This window comes from Mustela nigripes, chromosome 5 (assembly GCF_022355385.1).
Source record: "Mustela nigripes isolate SB6536 chromosome 5, MUSNIG.SB6536, whole genome shotgun sequence".
NCBI classification, from domain to species: Eukaryota; Metazoa; Chordata; class Mammalia; order Carnivora; family Mustelidae; genus Mustela; species Mustela nigripes.
This window is the reverse complement of record NC_081561.1, coordinates 140,655,250-140,675,602: the sequence shown is the minus strand read 5'-3', so window position 1 is coordinate 140,675,602 and position 20,353 is coordinate 140,655,250. Positions and strand designations below refer to the sequence as shown.

The 20,353-nt window shown below is 50.4% G+C and overlaps 1 protein-coding gene across 5 annotated transcripts in view; it reads right to left on the bottom strand.

Moving 5' to 3' along the window:
• Positions 1 to 20,353, bottom strand: part of SYNJ2 (synaptojanin 2) — a 96,579-nt gene that overhangs the window by 4,103 nt on the left and 72,123 nt on the right. For 3 of the 5 annotated variants that reach the window (XM_059401339.1, XM_059401343.1, XM_059401342.1), the window contains 12 exons: positions 19,277 to 19,469; positions 16,957 to 17,115; positions 15,214 to 15,370; positions 14,105 to 14,222; positions 10,107 to 10,325; positions 9,913 to 9,991; positions 9,193 to 9,361; positions 8,579 to 8,752; positions 6,078 to 6,212; positions 4,189 to 4,301; positions 2,975 to 3,083; positions 987 to 1,138 (listed from right to left, as the gene is read on the bottom strand). In XM_059401339.1, coding sequence (XP_059257322.1) covers positions 987 to 1,138; positions 2,975 to 3,083; positions 4,189 to 4,301; positions 6,078 to 6,212; positions 8,579 to 8,752; positions 9,193 to 9,361; positions 9,913 to 9,991; positions 10,107 to 10,325; positions 14,105 to 14,222; positions 15,214 to 15,370; positions 16,957 to 17,115; positions 19,277 to 19,469 — 1,777 coding nt within the window. Of the gene's footprint in view, positions 1 to 438; positions 590 to 986; positions 1,139 to 2,974; positions 3,084 to 4,188; positions 4,302 to 6,077; positions 6,213 to 8,578; positions 8,753 to 9,192; positions 9,362 to 9,912; positions 9,992 to 10,106; positions 10,326 to 14,104; positions 14,223 to 15,213; positions 15,371 to 16,956; positions 17,116 to 19,276; positions 19,470 to 20,353 lie in introns of all 5 variants that reach the window. The other 2 variants (XM_059401341.1, XM_059401340.1) reach the window with 2 other exon arrangements.

Here is a 20,353-nt window from a genome sequence, read left to right as displayed (position 1 = left end):
TTTCACCCAGGAACGTCACTTCCTCGGTTCTGACTCAAAAGGATCTTTAAAAAATGGCACGGGGCAAAAGGGAGCTTTTGCACCAAAGGAGCTGTTCTATCCTAAAGCGGCAGCATCTCCACATTCCCTCCGATCCTTGAACAAACGAACCGCAGACACAATCCTTCCCCACCAGCCTCTGACTGTGAACTCCTGCTCCACCGCCTGGGAAAAGGAACCATTTCTGTCCCGGCTTTTAAAAGACAAGACAGAGCGGGCCCAGGGAAGAGGAGGAGGAAGGAGGTCTGCTCTGGAAGGAGGCAGGGCAGACGGACAGACACGAGGTGCAAACGCGGGGCAGACCAGTGCGAGAACACGGAGCAAGCCCAGAGCCTCATCACACACGCGGTACAGGTGGAAAAGCGGCAGCCGCTGGGGCAGGGCCAGCCGGCGGATTACCGAGGGTCCCGTTACTAGAACACCGAGATCAAACGGAAGATCCAGATGTCTCTAGAGGTGCCAGTCTTTGGGCTGCCACTGTCCTGACAAACTCATGTCTCTGAAGCAGCAAGCAAGGCTGAGAAGCTTGAGAGCGAGAGCAAAACACAATCTGCAAGAAAAGTGGCAAGAGAAATGTCCAGGCCCCAGTACCAGAGGCCACGCAGAGTGCGTCCACCCTGCGAATCCACCGAGTGGGGAACAAAATCTGTACCCGTGCAACCACATGCACACGGCACAGACACACGCCATCCCACAGGGGCTCCGTTTGGAGGCTCCAATAGAACATTCGGGAGGCCTGATACCTCCAGCTGGGAGAGACTCCTGGTTTTTCTGCACAGGGAGAGACTCCTGGTTTTTTTTGCTCAGCGAGAGCCAAGGACATGGCAGGGATGCGAAAGAGGAAGCGATGGCCACGCAGTGTCCCCACGGACGGGGCCGTGTCTGGGCCTCCTCTCTCCAGATACGGGAGCACCTCGGCAGCAAGAGGCTTTGCCACAGCTTCTTACCTTCCCTGTCCTCCTCAAGGTTGGCTTCTTGATGGCAGGGACTCTGGGCGCAGGCCGCCGGGGCAGGAGCGGGGCCACCCCTGCTGAGGGCTCGGGTTTGGAAGGGCCTGGGTCCCTCAGGGCTGTGGCATTTAGGGCGTCTTCTGGGGCGCCTGAAACACACAGGTGTACGGACAGCTGAAGTGGGCAGGACAGGGAAATTCGCGGTCTGATTTAATCTTCAGGCAGTCCACATCCTATGAGTAATTTGCTAAATCAACATAGTTCCTTTTTTTCTAAAAACCAAAAAATCTGAGTGCTGTCAGGTCCAGTCAGCTGGGTTCAGGCCCCGCCTTTCACATTCCCCTTCTCAACGAGGATGGTCTTCATAGGGGATCAGTGAGGCCCAGACATCATGTGCAACGTTTTATGGCCATGTGCATTTCTCAGGGGAGATAATCCGAAATGTCTCAAAATCTCAGCAGGGCTTCTGACCAAGCAAATGCTAGGCTGGGATCCTGGGTAGATCTCAGATCTCAAACCTCTCCTAACCTCTACATTCGCAGAACACTTTTAACAAGTAGCTTTACTGAGATATAATTCACATGCCACGAAAGTCACTCTTTTTAAGGTTATGATTCAGTGTTTTTTTAGTATATTCCTAGAGTTTTACCAACCATCACCACTATCTGATTCTAGAACATCCTCATCACCACAAAAAGGAACCCTGTTCCTATTAGCAGTCACCCCTCCATTCCCTCCTCCCCCAAGTCCTGGAAACTACTAGTAATTTTCTCTCTGTATAGATTTGCCTATTCTGGACACTTCCTATAAATGGAATCAGACAGGGGTGCCTAAGTGGCTCCGTTGTTTAAGCATCCGACTCTTGATCTATGCTCAGGTCATAATTTCAGGGTTGTCAGACTGAGCCCCGCAGTGGGCTCTTCAGGCATGGAGCCTGCTTACGATTCTCTCTCTCCGCTCCCCACCCTGCTGATGTGCTCAAATAAATAAATAAATAAATAAACAAATGAAATCATATAATAAATAACCTTTGGTGTTTACCTTCTTTTACTCCGCATAGTATGGTCAAGATTCACCCATGGTAAAACATATATATGAATACATTCCTTTTCATGGCTGAATAATATTCCATTCTATGGTTATACAACCTTTTATTCATTAATCAGTTGGTGGTCACATGGCTGGTTACATCCATACCATTGTATTATTATTTTTTTTAATAAAAAAGAAACCATTCATGATACTGTTATCCTACCATGGTGTTTCTGGAACTCTTAATTCATGTCCTCCTTCAATGTTACTTGGGATTCCAAATAAGCTACATGTCCTGTCTAAAAGCAAGTAGACTGCTGTGAAGGGCTCTTCAGAGCGCATGATCTCTCCTCTCCAAAAAAGATACTTGTACAAAATCGAAACAAAACAAAACAAAACAAAAAAACCTCCACAAAATCTCAAAAATATTCATACCAGCAATTTTGAATTTGATTATGAGTAATATTAACATGGGTTGAGAAGTAACAGCACCAAAAATTTAACAGGTGGCATAGTGGGGAAGAGGTCCCTGCCTGACAGTAAAGAATCTGTACTTGCTGGTGATTTCAAAAGGTTTTGTGCCTGAAATAGGGATGGGTCCCAAATTGTCTCTTTTTTTGGAGCTGGCAGAATGAGTTCATGCCTGGAGCATTATCCTTTTCTAAACTTCATTTTCATTTATTTCAATCTCTACCTTAACGTGCTTCTTAATAATCCAGGGTTTATTTCCATATTCTTGCTGAATTTTAAATGGACAATAACATTTGTAGTGGAATTTTATAAAATGTTGCTAAAAGGTGCTTCTAATTTAATACTGCCTCTGGTGGGCGGGGGGGGGGGGGGGGGGGGGGGGGGGGTGTCTGGAGGGGAGGGGAGTTACTTTCTCTTCTAAGCCCCTTTGAGTAGGAAGATGCATAGAAAAGACCAGAAGGAGAAGCCAGCAGAACACTCACCGCCCCTGGCTTCCAGGAGACATCGGATGGCTGCTTCTGCCTCCTGAGCATTGGTAGTTTTGATCTGCTTCACGTTGTAGGGTTTACTTATCCCCATCCTGGCTTTGGGCTTCAGGACAGAATCAAGAAGAAAAGCATATGAACAGAAGCAGGAAAACAGGCTCGCCTGGTGCGCTCACTGCCTACTGATCAGCTTGCAGGGGTGGGGGGCACGGGGCTCCATCAGGCCCGAGTTAAACACAAACTCCAATCGAGACCACATCCCTCCAGGCTCTTCCTCCAGGAAGTACTCTCATACCAAGAAGCGGAATGCAGTAATTCCTAGCTGACAAGCCTCCTCTCCCAAACCGGGTGGTTACAGGTCTTTGCAATGTGGATAAACCACTATCTATTTCCAGGTCATACCGAGAAAGCATCATCAGAAGCCACTTTTCCACAGCTCAACATAGTTATTAAAACCCTTTCCACTCTCTTCTTGAAAGTGCTTTTTCTACCTCTGCACCTTTCTCCCTCTTAACCTAAACCTCCAGGTTGCCACTGATGACCTGCCTTCACTACCATCAACCAACCATTCCTGAGTCATTCCCTCCTCCTGCTGTCACACGTGGCATCCGGTACAGCCTCCCGGGACAGTTCACCCCCACCCAGCACCCTGGCTTCACCTCCCTCACCTCCATTCCACTGACTGCCACCTCCTGTCCTCCTGAGCTGCTCACAGCCGTCCTCTGGAAATTTCCATCTCTAAAATCCCCCCTCACTCATTACTAGTCATTACTAGGGCTCCCCTACTGTGCCATACATCCCTCCTCTTCTTAGCTTCTTCCCTCAAAACAACTGATCTGAATTTGTCCTATTTTGCCCTCTGCCGAGCCCTGCTCCATACACCAAGGTCAAAGGCAAGCCTTGGAAAGGAGAGAAGGGTCTGGAAACTAACAGTTCCACCACACAGGGACACGTGGGATTTTTCATCAAATAAGATTTTCTCTCTAACACCCTGTACAACCACGTAGAAACCCAATAACACATCTGCTCCTGAGTTCTGGGTCTGGGAATGAGCTGGTGGTCAGGCAGAGGGTAAAGAGGTGTAGGTCTCTGTGTTCACTGAGAAGAGGCATCCCACAAGGTCTCAGGGGCTGAAGATGAACCATGGGGCAGGTCCCTCGGGTCTGAAATGCTGGTCTGTTTCACTTTGAGCCGAACACAGGGAAACTCACTGCCTGCTGGGGCGCTCCCGGCAGGAGTCTGGCCGTCTGCAAGATCGAGTACTGCCCATGGGTGCCCGACGAGATGGACACGTCCGACGCCGACTTTTTCACCATTAAACCAGCTGTGAAAACCAAGGAGGGCAGAGTCTCAATCTCAGTGAGTCACGGCTGCTTTGAGGCCCATTCCCAGCCAGCCGAGAGCCAGGCCAACTGCGGACACGCTTAGGGTCTGAGCCCGTGCGGGCAGGTGGGCACCAACAGGGTCGATGTTTTCGCTTTTGATTCTCAGTTTGTGCCTATTCTCTCAAGAAGTATTATTTGAGTGCAAGTTTTAATCTAACATCCTGGAGGGGTAGGAATTAAAAAATCTGACACAAAAGTCAATTTCAAAATATACTCCTATTATTCGGACCCCATTTTAAAAATGGTTCGTGGGCAAAATCTAAAAAATCCCAAAGCAGGAGAATAAATGATATGAAATGACACTTGCAGTCATTGAGAAATCATTTTATGATTTCTAGCATTCAGGGGCATGTTGGTTTTGGCTCAGATTGTGAGACTCTACACTCAGCGCAAAGTCTGCCTGGGGCTGACCAGTACTGAATGCTCTCTCTCTAAAACTAAATAAAGGAATCTTGGGCGCCTGGGTGGCTCAGTGGGTTAAGCCTCTGCTTTCGGCTCAGGTCACAATCTCAGGGTCCTGGGATCGAGCCCCACATCGGGCTCTGTGCTCAGCAGGGAGCCTGCTTCCCCCTCTCTCTCTGCCTACCTCTCTGCATACTTGCCATCTCTCTCTGTCAAACAAATGAATAAAATCTTTAATAAATAAATAAATAAATAAATAAATAAATAAAGGAATCTTAAAAAAAAAAAGAACATGTGAAGACACAGACATTAGATGAAAGACAAAGGACCAAACAATGGATACCAGTTTTGTAAAAAAAATAAATAACTACGTGCAGATACAGATGTATTTAATTAGAAAAAGGCTAGAAGTCTTGTGGTTAACAATTGCTATTTGTAGACAATCAAGTGAATTTAAAAATTTTATTTTTTGTATTTACCTACTTTTATAAATTTCCACAATATAATATAAATTTTTTCTTTTTATTTATTGTTCTATTGTCTGAGTGTTAACTCAGAAAAGGAAAGAATATGCTTAAGAAGTCACATGCTTCCAGCTTGCCATCGAGGGCTATTGTGACATAAACCAAGATGAACCCAATGAGAAGGTAAAGCCTGAGGGAAAATCCATGTGTCTGACTGCCATGCTTTTGGGGTGCGGGGCGGGGAGGGAAGTAAACAATAGAGGTAAAACAGAAAGTGCTCCAAAGCACGTCACCAGTGTCTTTTCAGGTCATTAAGGGAAGCTTGAGGGGCCAAGGACAGCTGTGGAGGAGACAGGAAGAGGAGTGCTGTCCTCGGAGCTGGGCTGAGAAGGGCCCATCTTCAGGCCACCAAATGTCAGGGACAGCAAGCGTGGGCCCACAGAAGCCAGGATGCCTGGGGTGTCGGATATAAGGGTTCACTGGAGCCCTGGGAAATGGGGAGGGACAGCAGGTGCAGACAGAAGGTTACTTCTGTGGGGCTGCCGAGGAAGGTGCTAGAAGGTCTTTGCTTGCTGCCCCTGCCCCTCAATTTTCCATTCTCTACCATCTCCAACAGAAAGCCCAGAGCAAACCACAGCTACGGGAAGGCCAACAGCTGGGTAAAAAGAGCCACATAGTTCGCCGTGAGAAACACAACTATTTCTGGAATCGACCCAGAAAGGAGCCTGAGGAGAAGATGCTGGGGACCCGGGTGAGGCAGCAGCGACTCAGAGGCAGGTGCTGAGTAGCGGGAAAGGGGTGGTTATTCCCAGCAGGCACGGCGGCAAGCCGAAAGCAACAGAGTCTTACTTGGAGGGGGGGGTCTCTGCGGTGGGTGAGGCGGCCGAGGCCGAGTGGGCACCGACAGAGACCTGCTTGGAGAACGGTGCCGGAAATCTCCACCTGCTTCCAGCTCCTGCTTTACTGCCACCAGCTCAGCGCCATCTGGAGGACACGGCGGAACGCGAGTGAGGCGTGAGGCAGGGCTCAGATTTTTGTCTGCGCGGAACCGGAACCGACTGTGCAGGGGGGTCCCCCTCCCTCCCGCAGAGCAGGGGTCCCCCCTCTCTGCCTCTGCTGACATGGGAGGGCGGGGCGGTGCCCAGTGCCTGCTTGGAACAGGAGATGAACTGTAGACAAGGCTTTCTGTCCAGGCATGAGACACACGGAGATGTGTCCAAGCGTAGGGTTAGGGTTATTTCCTTCTGAAATAACGAAGGAGACTCACACGGAGAAGAGGAGACAGTTGGAAGACCAGAGCCCCTCGGTTTGAATTCCTCACTCTAACACAGGACAGCTGCTTTGGAGGCTGAGAACGGTCACCGCCTCTGCCCCTGCCATCCCGGGGCAAGCTCCTGGAATGGGGGGGGTCCCTGCTCACGCATCAAGCCCCAAGTACTGTCACCCACTGCCAGCTCCTGCACAGGTGATCGACCTCCTGCCTTGTCCTGCAAATACCATCTAAGGCTAGGAGGCACGTGAGGAGGTGACCACTCTGATTTTTTTTATACATTTATGACATGTAAGTTCAGGAACACAGCAGGTCCCTCTCCCACACTAAGACGTAGCCTGATGCATTTTATTTTCACTCAGACACTCCACCCCTCACATTTCCACCAGCTCAAACCCATGTAATTCTGAGGTTGGAGCTGGGAAGAGGCAGGGCTTCTCCTTCTAATAGGAAGCATCGAGAACATGCCTTCACACCCGCCAGGTGGCAAGGTCACCCACATAGCCCCGTGCTCTCCTAATTTTTCATTCCAAGAGGCTTTGGTGCCCATATGTGCCCTCCCCTCAAGGGGCTTCCTGAATGACGGCCACTCCCACAGAAAAGGACCTCCGGCTGTCTGAAGGGCATTCCCTTCGGCCCCTTCTATCCGGGCAGGAGCCCTCTGGATGTGCAGGGCACAGAACCACCTCGGTTGGGCGGCTGTCCCCAAACCCAGCCCTGCGTCTCAGTCACCTGGGGAGCTTCATGAGATACCAGATTTCCAGCATCCCAGCCCCACCCCCAGCCAAACCCACATCTCCATGACCGAGCTCTGCAAGTGTACCTTTAAGAGGTCCCGATGGCTCAGTGCAGCCAGGCTCCTAACCACCCTTGGGACCATGGCACAAAGGGACTTGGGGTGTCTGCACCTCCCCCAGCAAATTACCTTCCCTGGGAAACCTCTCAATTCACTTTCAGCCTATTCTGTATTCTCAGCTGCAGCTCATGGCAACTTTCCGAACCTACTAGACAAAGCTTTCCTCCAACGGGGGAGGCACCATGAGCAGCAGCGGGAAGGCTCTTGTAGCCGTGGCAGAGTCTGGGGCTGGAGCACAGACAGCCCCCCTTTCCAGCCCGGGAAAGGCCAGCAGGCTTTACAACTTATTCCAAAGGGCCGTTACACTATGTAACCTAGGGCTTTGCAGTTTTTAATCTGCGGGACTTTCTGACCCTCTTTGCTTAAGTCTCAAATGATAGAATGATGCTAATGTATCATATTACTGTGTAATAACATGTTACAGGAATGTAACAAGACCCCAGCACTCAGGACATAGATGCTGGACCCCAGGGGGTGTGCTAGAGTGAAATACATCAGATGTAGAAAGACAAGCATGATTTCACTTACATGTGGAATCTAAAAAAATAAAACAAACAACAGCCAAGAACAAAAACAAAAACAAAATCCAAACCCAGAAAGAGACTCATACCTACAGAGGACTGGTGGTGCACTAGGGGGTGAGATGTGGGTAGGTGAAGGGGATTAAGAGACACAAACTTCCAATTTAAAATAAGTCAGTTACAGGGGTGAAAAGTATAGCATAACAGTCAGTAACACTGTTTCAATATTATATGGGGACAGATGGTAACCCCACACAGTGTAATGTACAGAATTCACTAAGTTGTACACCTGAAACCAATATAACATGGCATGTCAATTATATTTCAATTAAAAAATAATTATGTCTCTTATGGGAAACAAACATCGTGAGGAGGAAAAACAGAATTACAAATGTGAAGCCAGTTCAGGGCTGTGGCCATTTAAACATCCGGAGGAAATAGGAATTACCATGGATCTGGTGTGCTATAGCAGTACCAGCGGTTTAAAAAAAAAAAAAGTAAATAAAAAGCACTGGAGAAAGTCAATGTGGTGTAGCTGGACATGGGCCCAGAGCCCGTTTTCCACCCACTTGCTAGGTCTTGTGGTTTCAGCACTGGCGTGGGCCGTGAACACATAATTGTGGCCTCGTGCAAAGCCCTGGCACTGAGAGAGAGAGCGGATTCGATGCCCGAGGCTCTTTAGGAAAGGGAAGGGCCAAGCTACCTTTGTAGGTCGGGTGCTGCTTCTTCTTGTTGAGCGCAGGTGACTTGCTGGCAGGCACCGCGGCTGTGGGGCTGGGGGCTTCAGAGAGGCTGTCCCCGCCCATCTCCCCGCCGGAGACCAGAGGCTGACTTAGCTCATCCACCAAATAGTCTTCGTCATCTTCCAGGATATCCCCTTGGGGAGGAAATGTCACAGTGCACAATGAGGGTAAATAGCACGTCTGTCACCGTCTGGGCTTGCTGCTCGGCGTCAGGAGGCCTGTGGCCCAGCTTCAATGGGTACGCATCAACTGGTACAGAATTGTCCGCATCAACTGGTACAGAACCCCAGTTCCATTCAGGCCTGAGACACGGAGTGAGCCCAGCCCAGAGAGCCTCAAAGCCACTGTCCTCACTGTCATTTCAGACGGCTCCAGGGCTTACTGACCGCTACAGGCATCTCCCTCAGATGTGCACAGTGCCCAGCTTAGCTTGGGAATACAGTGCGTGTGCCCCAAGGACCCTCTGTCACCTTTAGGTGTGAGAAGGGGTCTTGAAAATCTCATGCTGGTTGTGGGAACTTCTTGCCTGCTGGCCTTGCCACAATGACCAAGAGGTCCTTGCAGAGGTACTCACCCTCTGACTCGTAGTCCAGAGTTGTGAAGTCGAAGTTTTCCTCCAGCAAACAGGAATTGGCAGTGGGAGACATGGAGGCCATGCTATCCCGTTTTCGGATGATCTCCTCTTGCAAACCTTTCAGCCAGTCCTTGGTCTTTGGTCTGATCTTCACGGCTCTGCCTTTCACCTGCGAGGACAGAGTGGCCATCTGAGAAGGGAGTACAGACCTTAGAACCACCTCCTTTGCTCTCAAAGGGCATCCTGCTCAAACTCATGCATAAGGAGTAGGCCAATCTTCCTGTTTTGCAAGAAAAGTTGAGGGCCTAGACCTCAGGCAAGATCAGCAGAGCTCACATTTGGTCTAACTAAAAGTTGAATCATCATCTCCAGCTTTTCATCCCATGTGAACGTAAAGCCAGGATATTATCAAAATGGAAACTACCTGTACCCTGTAGATTCCAAAATACACCGTCTAATGAGAAGAATAGCAAATGCCCTCCCACGTGCAAGTATGAGCCGCGACAGATCCAGTGATTCAGGGGGATCTACCCTCTAACATTTGCTCTTCCTTCCAGATTCTGCAAATGGCTAGGGTTGGACATTAGAGACCTCAACGAGGAGACCAGGAACAGACACCAGAAGGAAGGGTGCTAGTTAGCTCCTGCCCTCATGTGGTGCCCCAGAAAACTCTGGGGAGTTAAGCAGCCGCTGTGCCATGGGGGACCGAGCATGACTCACCTTCATACCATCCACATCCAGGACGCTGAGAGCTGAGTGACTGTCTGCAAAAGTCACCAGCATCTGCCCCTGGTTGATCCTGGAATAAATGAGATGTACCAAGTCAATGGCAAGAACGATCGGCAGCTCTCGTGGTTCTGGCTGGTGATATATCTAAGAGGCACACGGGACCCATCCCAGCCAGGCGCTAGTACCTGACGAGAACGATGGTCCCATAATTGCCCAGGGTCTGCATGAGCTCTGCGCGCACGTCTTCAGGAAACTCGTTTTTCTCCTCTAAGGTCGGTGACTGAAGGTTGACTACGACGGTGGCATCCAGGGGGCCCTGGAAAGAGGACACTTCCCGGAACACTGTCTCCCGAGCACCCACATCAACTTCTTGAACTTCCACTTCCACGACTGCCAGCACAGGTCTGTGTTAGATAGGGAGGGAAGACAGGTGATGGGTGACGGGGCCGAGGAGGGCCCAGTCCCCAGAGATCCACTGTCGAGAGTGAACATCCATGGCCCGTGGGTGTGGCCCCAGCCCGGCACGGAGCCTGGCTGTCCTGTCCTAGGCTTTCTGACTCTATCTTTGGCCAACCTTAGCATTGCCTTGACATTCTTGCTTAAGGATGATTTGGAGAAAACAGCACTGGCTCTTAGCTGAGATTTTTCTACGTGGTATTACTCAGCACTGCCGAGGATGGAGAGAAGTGGGAATTCCCTCTTGGCTAGGGGTTCAAGTTTTTGGAGGGCTATTTGGCAATTGCTGTTAAGAATCTCAATAATGTTCATCTCTTTCAACCTACTAATTTTAATTCTAGGCCTTTTTTCTAAGAAAGTGATCAGAGAGGCATACAAAGATTTGTACACAAGGATAATTGTTACAGCACTGTTGATGGAAGTGGAAAGGTGAAACACTAACTGTGCCATAATAGGGAAACGGTGATGGTGCGGCCATCTGATAATATTTTATACAATTAATAAGAATAATATCAGAGAAGCCAAGTTGACATACCCAGGAAAATAGATCAGCAAGAAATAATGCAGTCATTGTTTATTGCCATTGTGATACAGGGGTGGATTTACTCCCTTTGCAAAAATTTAGGAAATCCTCTATTATGAAGATTACATAATTTTTTTTTAAAGATTTTTATTTGTCAGATTGAGAGAGAGAGTGCACAAGCAGAGTGAGAAGCAGTCAGAGGGAGAAACAGGATCCTCACTGAGCAAGGAGCCCGACCCGGGACTTGATCCCAGAGCCCCTGGGATCATGACCACAGACAAAGGCAAACACCCAACCATCTGAGCCACCCGGGTGCCCCGATTATGTAATCTTCTTGAAGACATTTACAATACAGTGTTAAGAGGAAACAAAACATAAGAGACAATAGTAGATCATATGATGGTAACCCTGAAAACCAGGGACATGGCAAAAATGAGGAGATGTGAATGATAATCAGTGTGTTTCTCACACATTTATGTTGCAATTGTTAGATTTTTGGTTTTGGGGTTTTTTGGGGGGGCATCTAGAAGAAAAAAGATGGGGAAAATCTGATGCCGGGATAGGCACTAAGTGAGAGGCAGAAAACCTCTTCCCACGAGCCGCGCGTGCAGATGGGAAGCGCGGTGACTGAGGAAGCAGGTGCAGGTGCCCGCGGGCCACGCCCCCAGCAGGAATGCAAATGGGCTACGGAGAAGTGGGCCGACTGGGCGAATCTGCAGAAGATGAGGCTGGCCCCGGGAAAAGCCAGTCCCCCTCATTTTGATCCCATTGATGCTTAGAATGATGAAATTAGGGAAAGAGAGGAAAAGAGCAGTGGCGGACAGGGGTTAGGGAGCAGACGGCTGTGGAAAGGCGCCAGGAGGCACCCTGTGGTGAAGGAGATGTTCCGTATCTTGACAGTGACTTTGTTGCTACAGAGTGACAGGACCTCCTCACCGTGGGGCCTGGGGGAAGCGCATGCACGCTCCCCATATTATTCCTTACAACCGCACGCCAGTCTAGAATTATCTCAACATAAAACGTTTAACTTAAAAATATACATGCAGGGGCACCCCGGTGGCTCAGTGGGTTAAGCCTCTGCCTTCAGCTTAGGTCATGATTCCAGGGTCCTGGGATCGAGTCCTGCATCAGGGAGCCTGCTTCCCTTCCTCCTCTCTCTCTGCCTGCCTCTCTGCCTACTTGTGATCTCTGTCAAATAAATTAAAAAAAAATCTTAAAAAAAATAAAATAAATGCAGTAAGGCAACATGGTAAGTCTGCAAGATATAATCCTAATGTTCTCTATGCATGTGTGTGTGTGTCTGTAAAAAGGTGTCGGCACTGGGCACACATCACACACAGGCTAACATTTTGGTGTAAAAGCTTCTAACATGCGTGGAAAATGCAGAAGACACCTAACAGACCATTATAGACATTGTCTCAGAGGAACTACGGAGGGTTTGTTTGCGCCCGTATTTCTCCCTTAACGGCCAGTAACTGAGGGCTCTGCTTTTGTCATCAGAAAGATCTGCAAATGTTGAAGACGCTCTTCAAACCAGCTCCTGGCATCCCAGCTGAGCGAAGGCAGCTCCGTCCTTCTGGCTGCTCAGACCCAGCTCTGGGAGCCTCCTCAAGTCCCCCCGCCCCCACAAACACACACACACACACACACACACACACACACACGCATGCGACACACTATCCAACCCTTACGCAATTCTGTGGGCTCCACTTTCAAAGTCTATCCAGAACTCATCCACATCTCGCCATGGCGACCCGTGACCACCTGGTCCAAGGCTGTCACTGTTTCTTCCCTTGCCTACTGCGCCAGCTTCTTCCTTGGACCCACTGCACTCTCTTTGGCTGACTCTGTCAACACCTCGTCAGATGAGGCCACTTCTCAGTCCGAGGAAAACCCGAACCCCACGTTTTTGGGCCCATAGGCTTCCACACGGCCTGCGCTGCTCCCCAGCTTCTAGGACTTCCTCTACTCTTTCCATTCCCCCTCGATTCTCTGGATCCCTGAAGGTTCACAGCCTCGCTCCTCACCCTGGAATGCTCTCTCCCTGACACCGCTATGGCTCACACTCTCTCTTCTTTCAGGTCTGGCCTCCATGGTCATCCTATCTGAAAGGCCTTCCTTGAACACCAACCCTTTTTCTGAGTCTCATCATTACCATTTTTCCTTTCACGTTTGTTTACTGTCTGTCTGATCTCACTAGACAACTTCCCGGGAATGTGGTCTTGTCTGTTTTGTTCTCTGTCAATCCTCAGTGCCAGCAATAGGGCCCAGTATTCAAGGTCTTTCAGGGAATAGTGGTTAAAGGCGTTGCTTCTAAAGACACTCACTGAACTAGCAAACCTATAGTTCTCTGTAGAAAGTCCCATAACCGGAGATTCCCCAAGGTTTGTTTCTAGGTATGTATTTGCAACAACAGGTTTCTTAAGAATTTAGAGTATCTAAAGATTTGCACCTCCTGGCTGACCAGCTCTTCACTACCAAATCTCTCCTAATTTCTTTCCTTGTAGAAGGTGAAAACGACAGGCTAGTTTTGGTAGCAGCCATGGGAAGAGCAAATCCTTCCTATTTCCACCCCGCAGCCATCCTCGGTCTCTTTCAAGATACTCCACGAGACTAATCGCCCTCCGTGGCTGGTCCCAGCACACACCGACAGCTCAGAGCATCAAAGAACTCAGATCCAACACTTAAAAACCCTTTGGCATTTGCAATAATAAGATATTAGAGAAAAAAAATTTAAAAAAAATTTTAAAAATTAGAAAAAAAATCAGAAAAAAAAATTACCAGCAGGTGAATGAGTACATTCCATGGACATATTCAGTAGAATACTGGACAGCAATTACGAGGGAATGAGCCAGGTCTGTAATATCAACGTGACTGTGTCTCAAAGCCATTAAGTGACAAAAAAAAAAAAAAGCAAGGTGTGCAGTGACATCATTTATGGGAATTTCAATGACAAAATAGGCTGCACCTTTGCAATTTTTACCCCTGAGGTCATTTATGATGTGAGCAATTGCCATGCTAACACGGATTAAATCTTGGTGGAGGGGACACAGCTAGTGGTCACCCTCTTCTTCGTTCTTTGATATCTTTCACACGCGTGCACACACGCATTCCGCAGGGGACAGCATGTCCGTCACTGCAGGGAGCAGCAGACGCCGCTTTCCACAGCCCAGGACAACGTGCCGGCGGCAGCGAGGACTGTACCTGTGATCAGATGCTTGGAGCTCGGCTCGGCCGTAATACTTGAGGGCACCAGGAGACCAGGAATGTCTGACGGTGCTGTCAGCCTCTACGTCGTTGTCTAGAAGGTTGAGTTCTCCAGCTGCTCGCAGAGGTTCCAATCAAGAGACCCACACACAACACAAAACGGTATCAACATACGAGAATGCCGACAGGAAGCTCGCGCCAGGGGTCTACCGCACGGACATGCCTGTCTCAGACCCGTTTGCTCTAACCTGAGCTGGCTTGGGCGGGGGTGGGGAGGGAAGGAGGTCAGGGTCGGGGAGAGGGGGTCTGGGGGAGAGAATGTCTGTAGATGATCCAGCGCTGCTACGCCCTTCCCAGGGGACAACCCGAGCGGGTGTGCAGACGTAGCTGTGGGGTTCCCTCCCAGGGGCTACAGGAGCACAGGAAGTCTGCAGCCCTGTGTGTAGGCAAAGCCAAGGCCAAGGACATCACAGTATGCCTGCTTTTTGATGCCTGGACGATGTCCACAGACGTCCAGAGACTGATCTGAATGACGGGATTCCCTGGCTTTGAAATCCCTGCACCCATCTTGCCAGAAAAGCAGAGCTGTTTCACCTCCCGGTGCCCTAATCCACCACCCTTCCTGGTGTGGCGTCGCTAGCAATTCAAGACGTCCTCGACAATGGACTGAGAGAAAACGCTCCTTTCCTGCGTCCGGCTCACGTTCAACGCAGAGCTGGGGCCTGAAGCAGGTCAGCGTTTGGTTGAATTAAATGTGAGGGATGACGTGCACGTGTGTAAGAGGGACAGTCGCTGGAGGGGAAGAGCCGAGGCCTCTCTCCTTGCTGTCCGCCCAGAACAGAAGGCAGACGGCGCGGGGTGTGTGTGTCAGGCAGGGGGAAGGGGACAGCCATGGTGCAGGACGGGGAAAGCCAGGGGGTTCCCCAAAACACAACTCCCAAAGCTTAGGGGCTCCCATCTGGAATGAGTTTCCTATAGTTCTGGCTCCAGACAGTTGTCATTTATACAGCACAGCGCGCCGCGCTGAATGAATGGGACCGACTTCCCCTCTGCACTATCGAGCGCGCAGCCTCAACCACCTCCGAACGCTCGCACATCTCACGCACCTGTCCTGTCAAAAGAGTGCCTCTTCCTCCACCACAGGACCCTGTCTGTCCAGGCAGGGGTGCGGCACTTGTCACTCGTGTCGTAGGCGGCCGAGCCAACATCATACTTGTAGGTGGGTCCAAAATTAATGGTGCCTTCATGAAAGTCTTTAAAAATCTATCGGGTGAAAAGACCAAGACCACCTTAGCTCTTCTAGATTCTGTACGTCACACGCAAAAACCCAAAATAATAAAGCACGTTCCGGAGTGCTCTAGTCCTAAAAAAGACAGAATCTGCCTTGTAGTTGTAAGTATGTTTACAACTGAACACGGGCGTGCTATTTCATTAGCAGGAGAGGGGTGGCTGCTCATTCCGCTGACTTACACACCACCCCGGGATCTCCCACCCAGCTCGGGTACCCGAGGTACCACCGTCCACGTCAGTGCCTGGGAGACAGGGGAAGGCGCGAGGCGAGGATCCCAGCTGTCCATCTGCTCAGCGTCAGCGCAATGCCCGGCCCGACCCGACCCGACAAGGCCTTTGTTGACATTCGCTAACTCAGTGAGTTGCGTCAACGGAAGCCCAGACCTGAAACTGAATTCTGTTTCTGTTTGGCTCTAGATCTAGCCCCAGCACTGTGAGACGACCCTGGAAAGACCTCACTACTTCTCTCCGGGCACCTGCGGGACGGTGTGGACAGCACCAGTAGAGGGGAGAAAGAAAAAAAACCTGCTCTAGACAGGGAAGGTGTGGTTCCTTTTCCGTCGGGCCACCCCTCAGCAATCCACGTCCGTGGCAGGCTGAGCCGGGAGTGAACAGGAAACCGCAAAGAATGTCTGACTCTTGCTGTAGGGGAGACCTCAACGCCTCCGGACACGGGACCAGCCGCTTGATTTTCAAAAGGTAAACGGAGCGCAGCTGTGCTCCCGTCAACTCCCCCGCCGGCTACAAAGCTAACAGGCAACGAAACGAGCAACAGTATTAGCTGGAGAAGATGTTCTGGATCACCTGGAGGTTGGCCAGGGTGACCTGGAGGAACTAAGAGCAGATCCATACTTGAATCTTTCCTATCACGTCACTAAAAAAAAAGCACATGGTGGGGGGTGGGGGCACCTGGTGGCTCACTCGATTGAGCATCTGACTCTTGATTTCTGCTCAGGTCATAATCTCAGGGTCATGAGATCAATCCCTCTCGGGCTCCATGCTCGGTGGGAAGTCTGCTTGAGATTCTTTCCCTCTGCCCCTCCCCCCACTCATGTTCCATCTCTCTACAAGAAATCAATAAATCTTTAAAAAAGAAACCACACATGGATCATATAGGGGATAAACGTGAGCTCTGTAGCTTGACAGCTGTGGGCGGCATTGTGACTCTGTGTACTGTGTGACCTTGGGCTCATGGGACCTGGGCCTCAGTCTTCTTGTCTATAAAATGGGTACAATACTGAATTTATAGGATGGCTCTGAGGATTATCCGCCCAAATTGGTGTATAAAGTATATCAAGTATTGTTCTAACATGTTAGTGTGCTTGCCAATGAGAAACAGAGATCTCATGAAAACAGAGTACTGGAATGTCACTTGATGGCCAAGTATATGTAAGGACAGCCAGCCCTGTGAGGCTGGCCTGGACATGGGGTGGGGTGGGCTTGCCCGCACCGGTGTTCAGCAGCCTCACCACACTGTGGTCATTGCAGACATGTACCCCTCACCCCCAGGAGCTCTGACTCCAATGGAGCACAGCTATAGGCTCAAGAGTCCAACTTACTTTCCCACTTGATTTCTGTAGCTGCAGCTGATCAAATTCCAGAAGTTTCTTCCAGTCTTGGCGTTTGACAAAATAGAAGACTTCCTCATAAGTGAGGTCGATGCGGTAGTTGAAATCGCCGCACCAAAACACATAATCGTGAGAAAAAATGTTTCTTCCCTGTTTCAAGAAAATCACAGTCACTCCGGCCCACCTTGCAAAGGAGTGGGAGAGGGGGAGGAAAGCTCACCAGGCAGATGACAAAGATGTCTTTTTCCCTAAAAAGCTACTTAACGAAAGACTTCACAGAGAGTACCTCATCTTTCCTTAATCCTGTACACCTGCTGGGGAGCTTTTCTAGCTATCTTCATTTTAAATGACGGTGTTTCTGAGTGGTTTAGGGAAAGTTCCTATCTAATGGGGAACCACGACTGCCCGTCTTCACTGCGCCGGTCCCAGCTCTGAGACCAGGCTGTGTTCCTGCTTTCCTTACATCTACATCCAAAGACGAGTTGTCCAAACATTCAGTGCTATGAGGCTTACAAACATCAAAAGGTCCAGAATGTGCAACTTTGTAAAATGTCACGGATTTTATCCATTTTCCTCCTGTGACACTCTATCCCTTTCTTCCCTCCCCCTGCCCTGTCTGGCTCACCCTGAGCCTGTGGTCCCCAGCACAACCCTGGAGAGCGTGGGACCCTCGCCCTTCCCTCCCTGCCATGAATCACAGCACCAACAACAGCAGCCACAACACACCACCCCTTTCGCCCATGCACCTGTGCTGGGCTCTGTTCTGGGGGCACACTGCCCTCACAGCAACCCTGTGAGGCACGCACTGTTGGTTCTCCTTTAGATAAAAATAAAAAGTTCAAAAGAACCTGCTGCAGTTACACCAATGTATAATAAAGGCAACTTTGGACTCAGATCTGCCTAACTCCAAAATCTGTTTCTACTATCCTCATGTGGCATCTCCAGTCTAATCGGGACAGAAGATTAACATGACCACAACCAAATCAATAAGTGCGTAGAGCACTGCTTGCCCGACAGAACATTCCACAGTGATGGAAATGTTCTCCGTCCACGCTGTCCAAAACAGGAGCCACCAGCCTCAAGCGGCCACCAGCAGCCACTGAGTGGCCATCAGGAAACATGGCCCATGTAACCAAAGAACTTTTCATTTTATTTAAATCCCTGCTTGAGGCTAGTCTGCTGGGCAGCTCAGGTGTAAAGTATTAACTTATACAGGTATCCTCAATATTTCTACTGAGAAAAAAAAAAAAAGCTCTATTTTAAGCCCTTTGAATATTTTGCATGTGTCCAAAGTTTCCTATTTCAAATAGCACTTTAAGTGAGAAAGACTGGACTTTTTTTTTTTTTTTTTTTAACTAAAGGAACACACAAAGAAAACATGCATCATGTCCTCTGTGGTCTGGAAGACTTCATGTCGTAAATTTCCCAACTCTACGTGTTTCTTCTTTAATCCAAGAAATAAAAACCACGGCAGAGATTACAGCACTTATTAGTGAAAATGAAGGCGTTCTACCTCGAGTACTCGTGTAGCCCAGTACACAGGATGTCAGGTTTACGGGTCTATCTGGCCTCACAGGGAGGAGCTCCACCACCCAGCCAGCGGAGTCACAGACACTGGCAGAACACGTGATGGAAAGAGCTGGCCTCCGCTCACTGCAGGGAGACTGGGGACTGCACCAGGCTGAAGGTGTGCAGGCAAGCGTCGCAGGCAGGGGAACAATCGGAGTCTGGAGAGATGCTCTGGCTCTGGGATAGAAACACCTGCCACCGCTAGAGGGCAGCGTGGCGCAGGCTGTCTGCAACCCGGCGCCCAGGAGGGAGGATGCAGACCCCTTGGTCATGAACACACAGATTTCAAAAAAATGGGCATTCTTATCTGAGCTGCAAGAGTAGGTAGGTCTGAAGACCATGCCTCTTAAGAAAGACAAGTCTCCTACTGTTTGGATTCAGATGTTCTTCACTAACTTGGACAAAGCAGGGACAGTGAACAAGAAAACCAGAAAACGCACAAAAATGCCAAGAGAAATGTGGGGTGCATAAGGACATTCGGGAAACATATAATAGAGACAGGGCACAGAATACTCCAGGGACATCCCCGGGGCTTCGCTCTACTGCCCCATCCTAGGTCACGTCCCCTCCCCGGGAGCTGAGCCCCCTGGCGGGGGTAGCAGGGACCCTCCTAGAGTGGCTTCCTGTCCCCCACCCCATGCCGGCCTCTATCAGCAGCTCCGGAAACCACGTGTGTGGCGGCCGCAAGCAGGCAGCTAGCACGCGTGCCCGGGGCACATCCCAGGCCACCGTGTGCTCTCACCATTGGGAAACTCAGCTTCTGGGTGATCTCCCTGTAGTCTTCGTTCCTCTCCTTCACCTGGGACTGCCCGGCCGTCAGGTGGCTGCACACGAAGCAGAAGCTGGTGCTGTGGAACTGGAAGCGGATGCCCACGGCCCCTTTGTTCCCGGCCTTTCCCCCCATGCCCGTCTTCACCGTGTCGATGGCCACGTCCCTGCAACACACAAGGTGCACACGCAGCGGCTCCTTAGCGGCTAAAAAGGAAGAGTGTGAACCAGCTTGTGGCCGCGGGGGGCTGCGCTGTTGGGACGCCTTCTGGGCAGCCAGGCCACCCAGTGACTCCGGACCTCTCTCCTCTCCCTGTGGCAGCCCAGCGGACCCTCTCCACTACCCCAGCTCTCAAGGGCCCCGCGCTCACAAAGGCACCTGGGAAGCTTCCCACCCTAGCCCTGCTTTGCGCTCCCAAGTTCTCCCCAAGTCCCCGTCCCCCGGAGGCCGTGTGGACAGCCCTGTCACCTGCCCACCCATCACGGCTGCATTAAGAAACAGGAAACATCTAGTGACTGGTGCTGGGCTACCTGGTGCCTAGGCAGCCTCCTCGCAGACACCTGCTCACACATGATGCCAGGTGACAACGCACATGTGTGAGTGCACGGGTCTACAGGACGGAGCCTGAGGCACTCGGAGGCTGACACCTGCTCCCTGGAACTATCAGTGGGCAGATGAGGCGGGGGGGTAACCGGCCCAGAAGCCTACGAGCTAAGCCAGCTAAGACTGGAGGAGAGGCTGGGGTCCCAGGGCGGCTGCAGGGAAATCTGGAGCTCCTGAGTATAGCTTCCTCACTCACGGTTCAACTCTAACCTTTACCCTGACCCTGACCTTTGCCGACTTCCACTCATGCACTCTGGACACCACCCAACTGCCAGAACAAACAGTCGGGGAGACACGGACTTAAGGAATTTCCCAAAGTAATAGGTGAGGACTGTGAACAGGGAGCATAGTCCCGCTCTCCCAGCACGGGCCCTGGCATGCCTCTGGTCCTCTAAATGTTCAGAGGTGTTTAACCAGGAGGGGGCAAGGTCTAGCCTGGCATAGGCA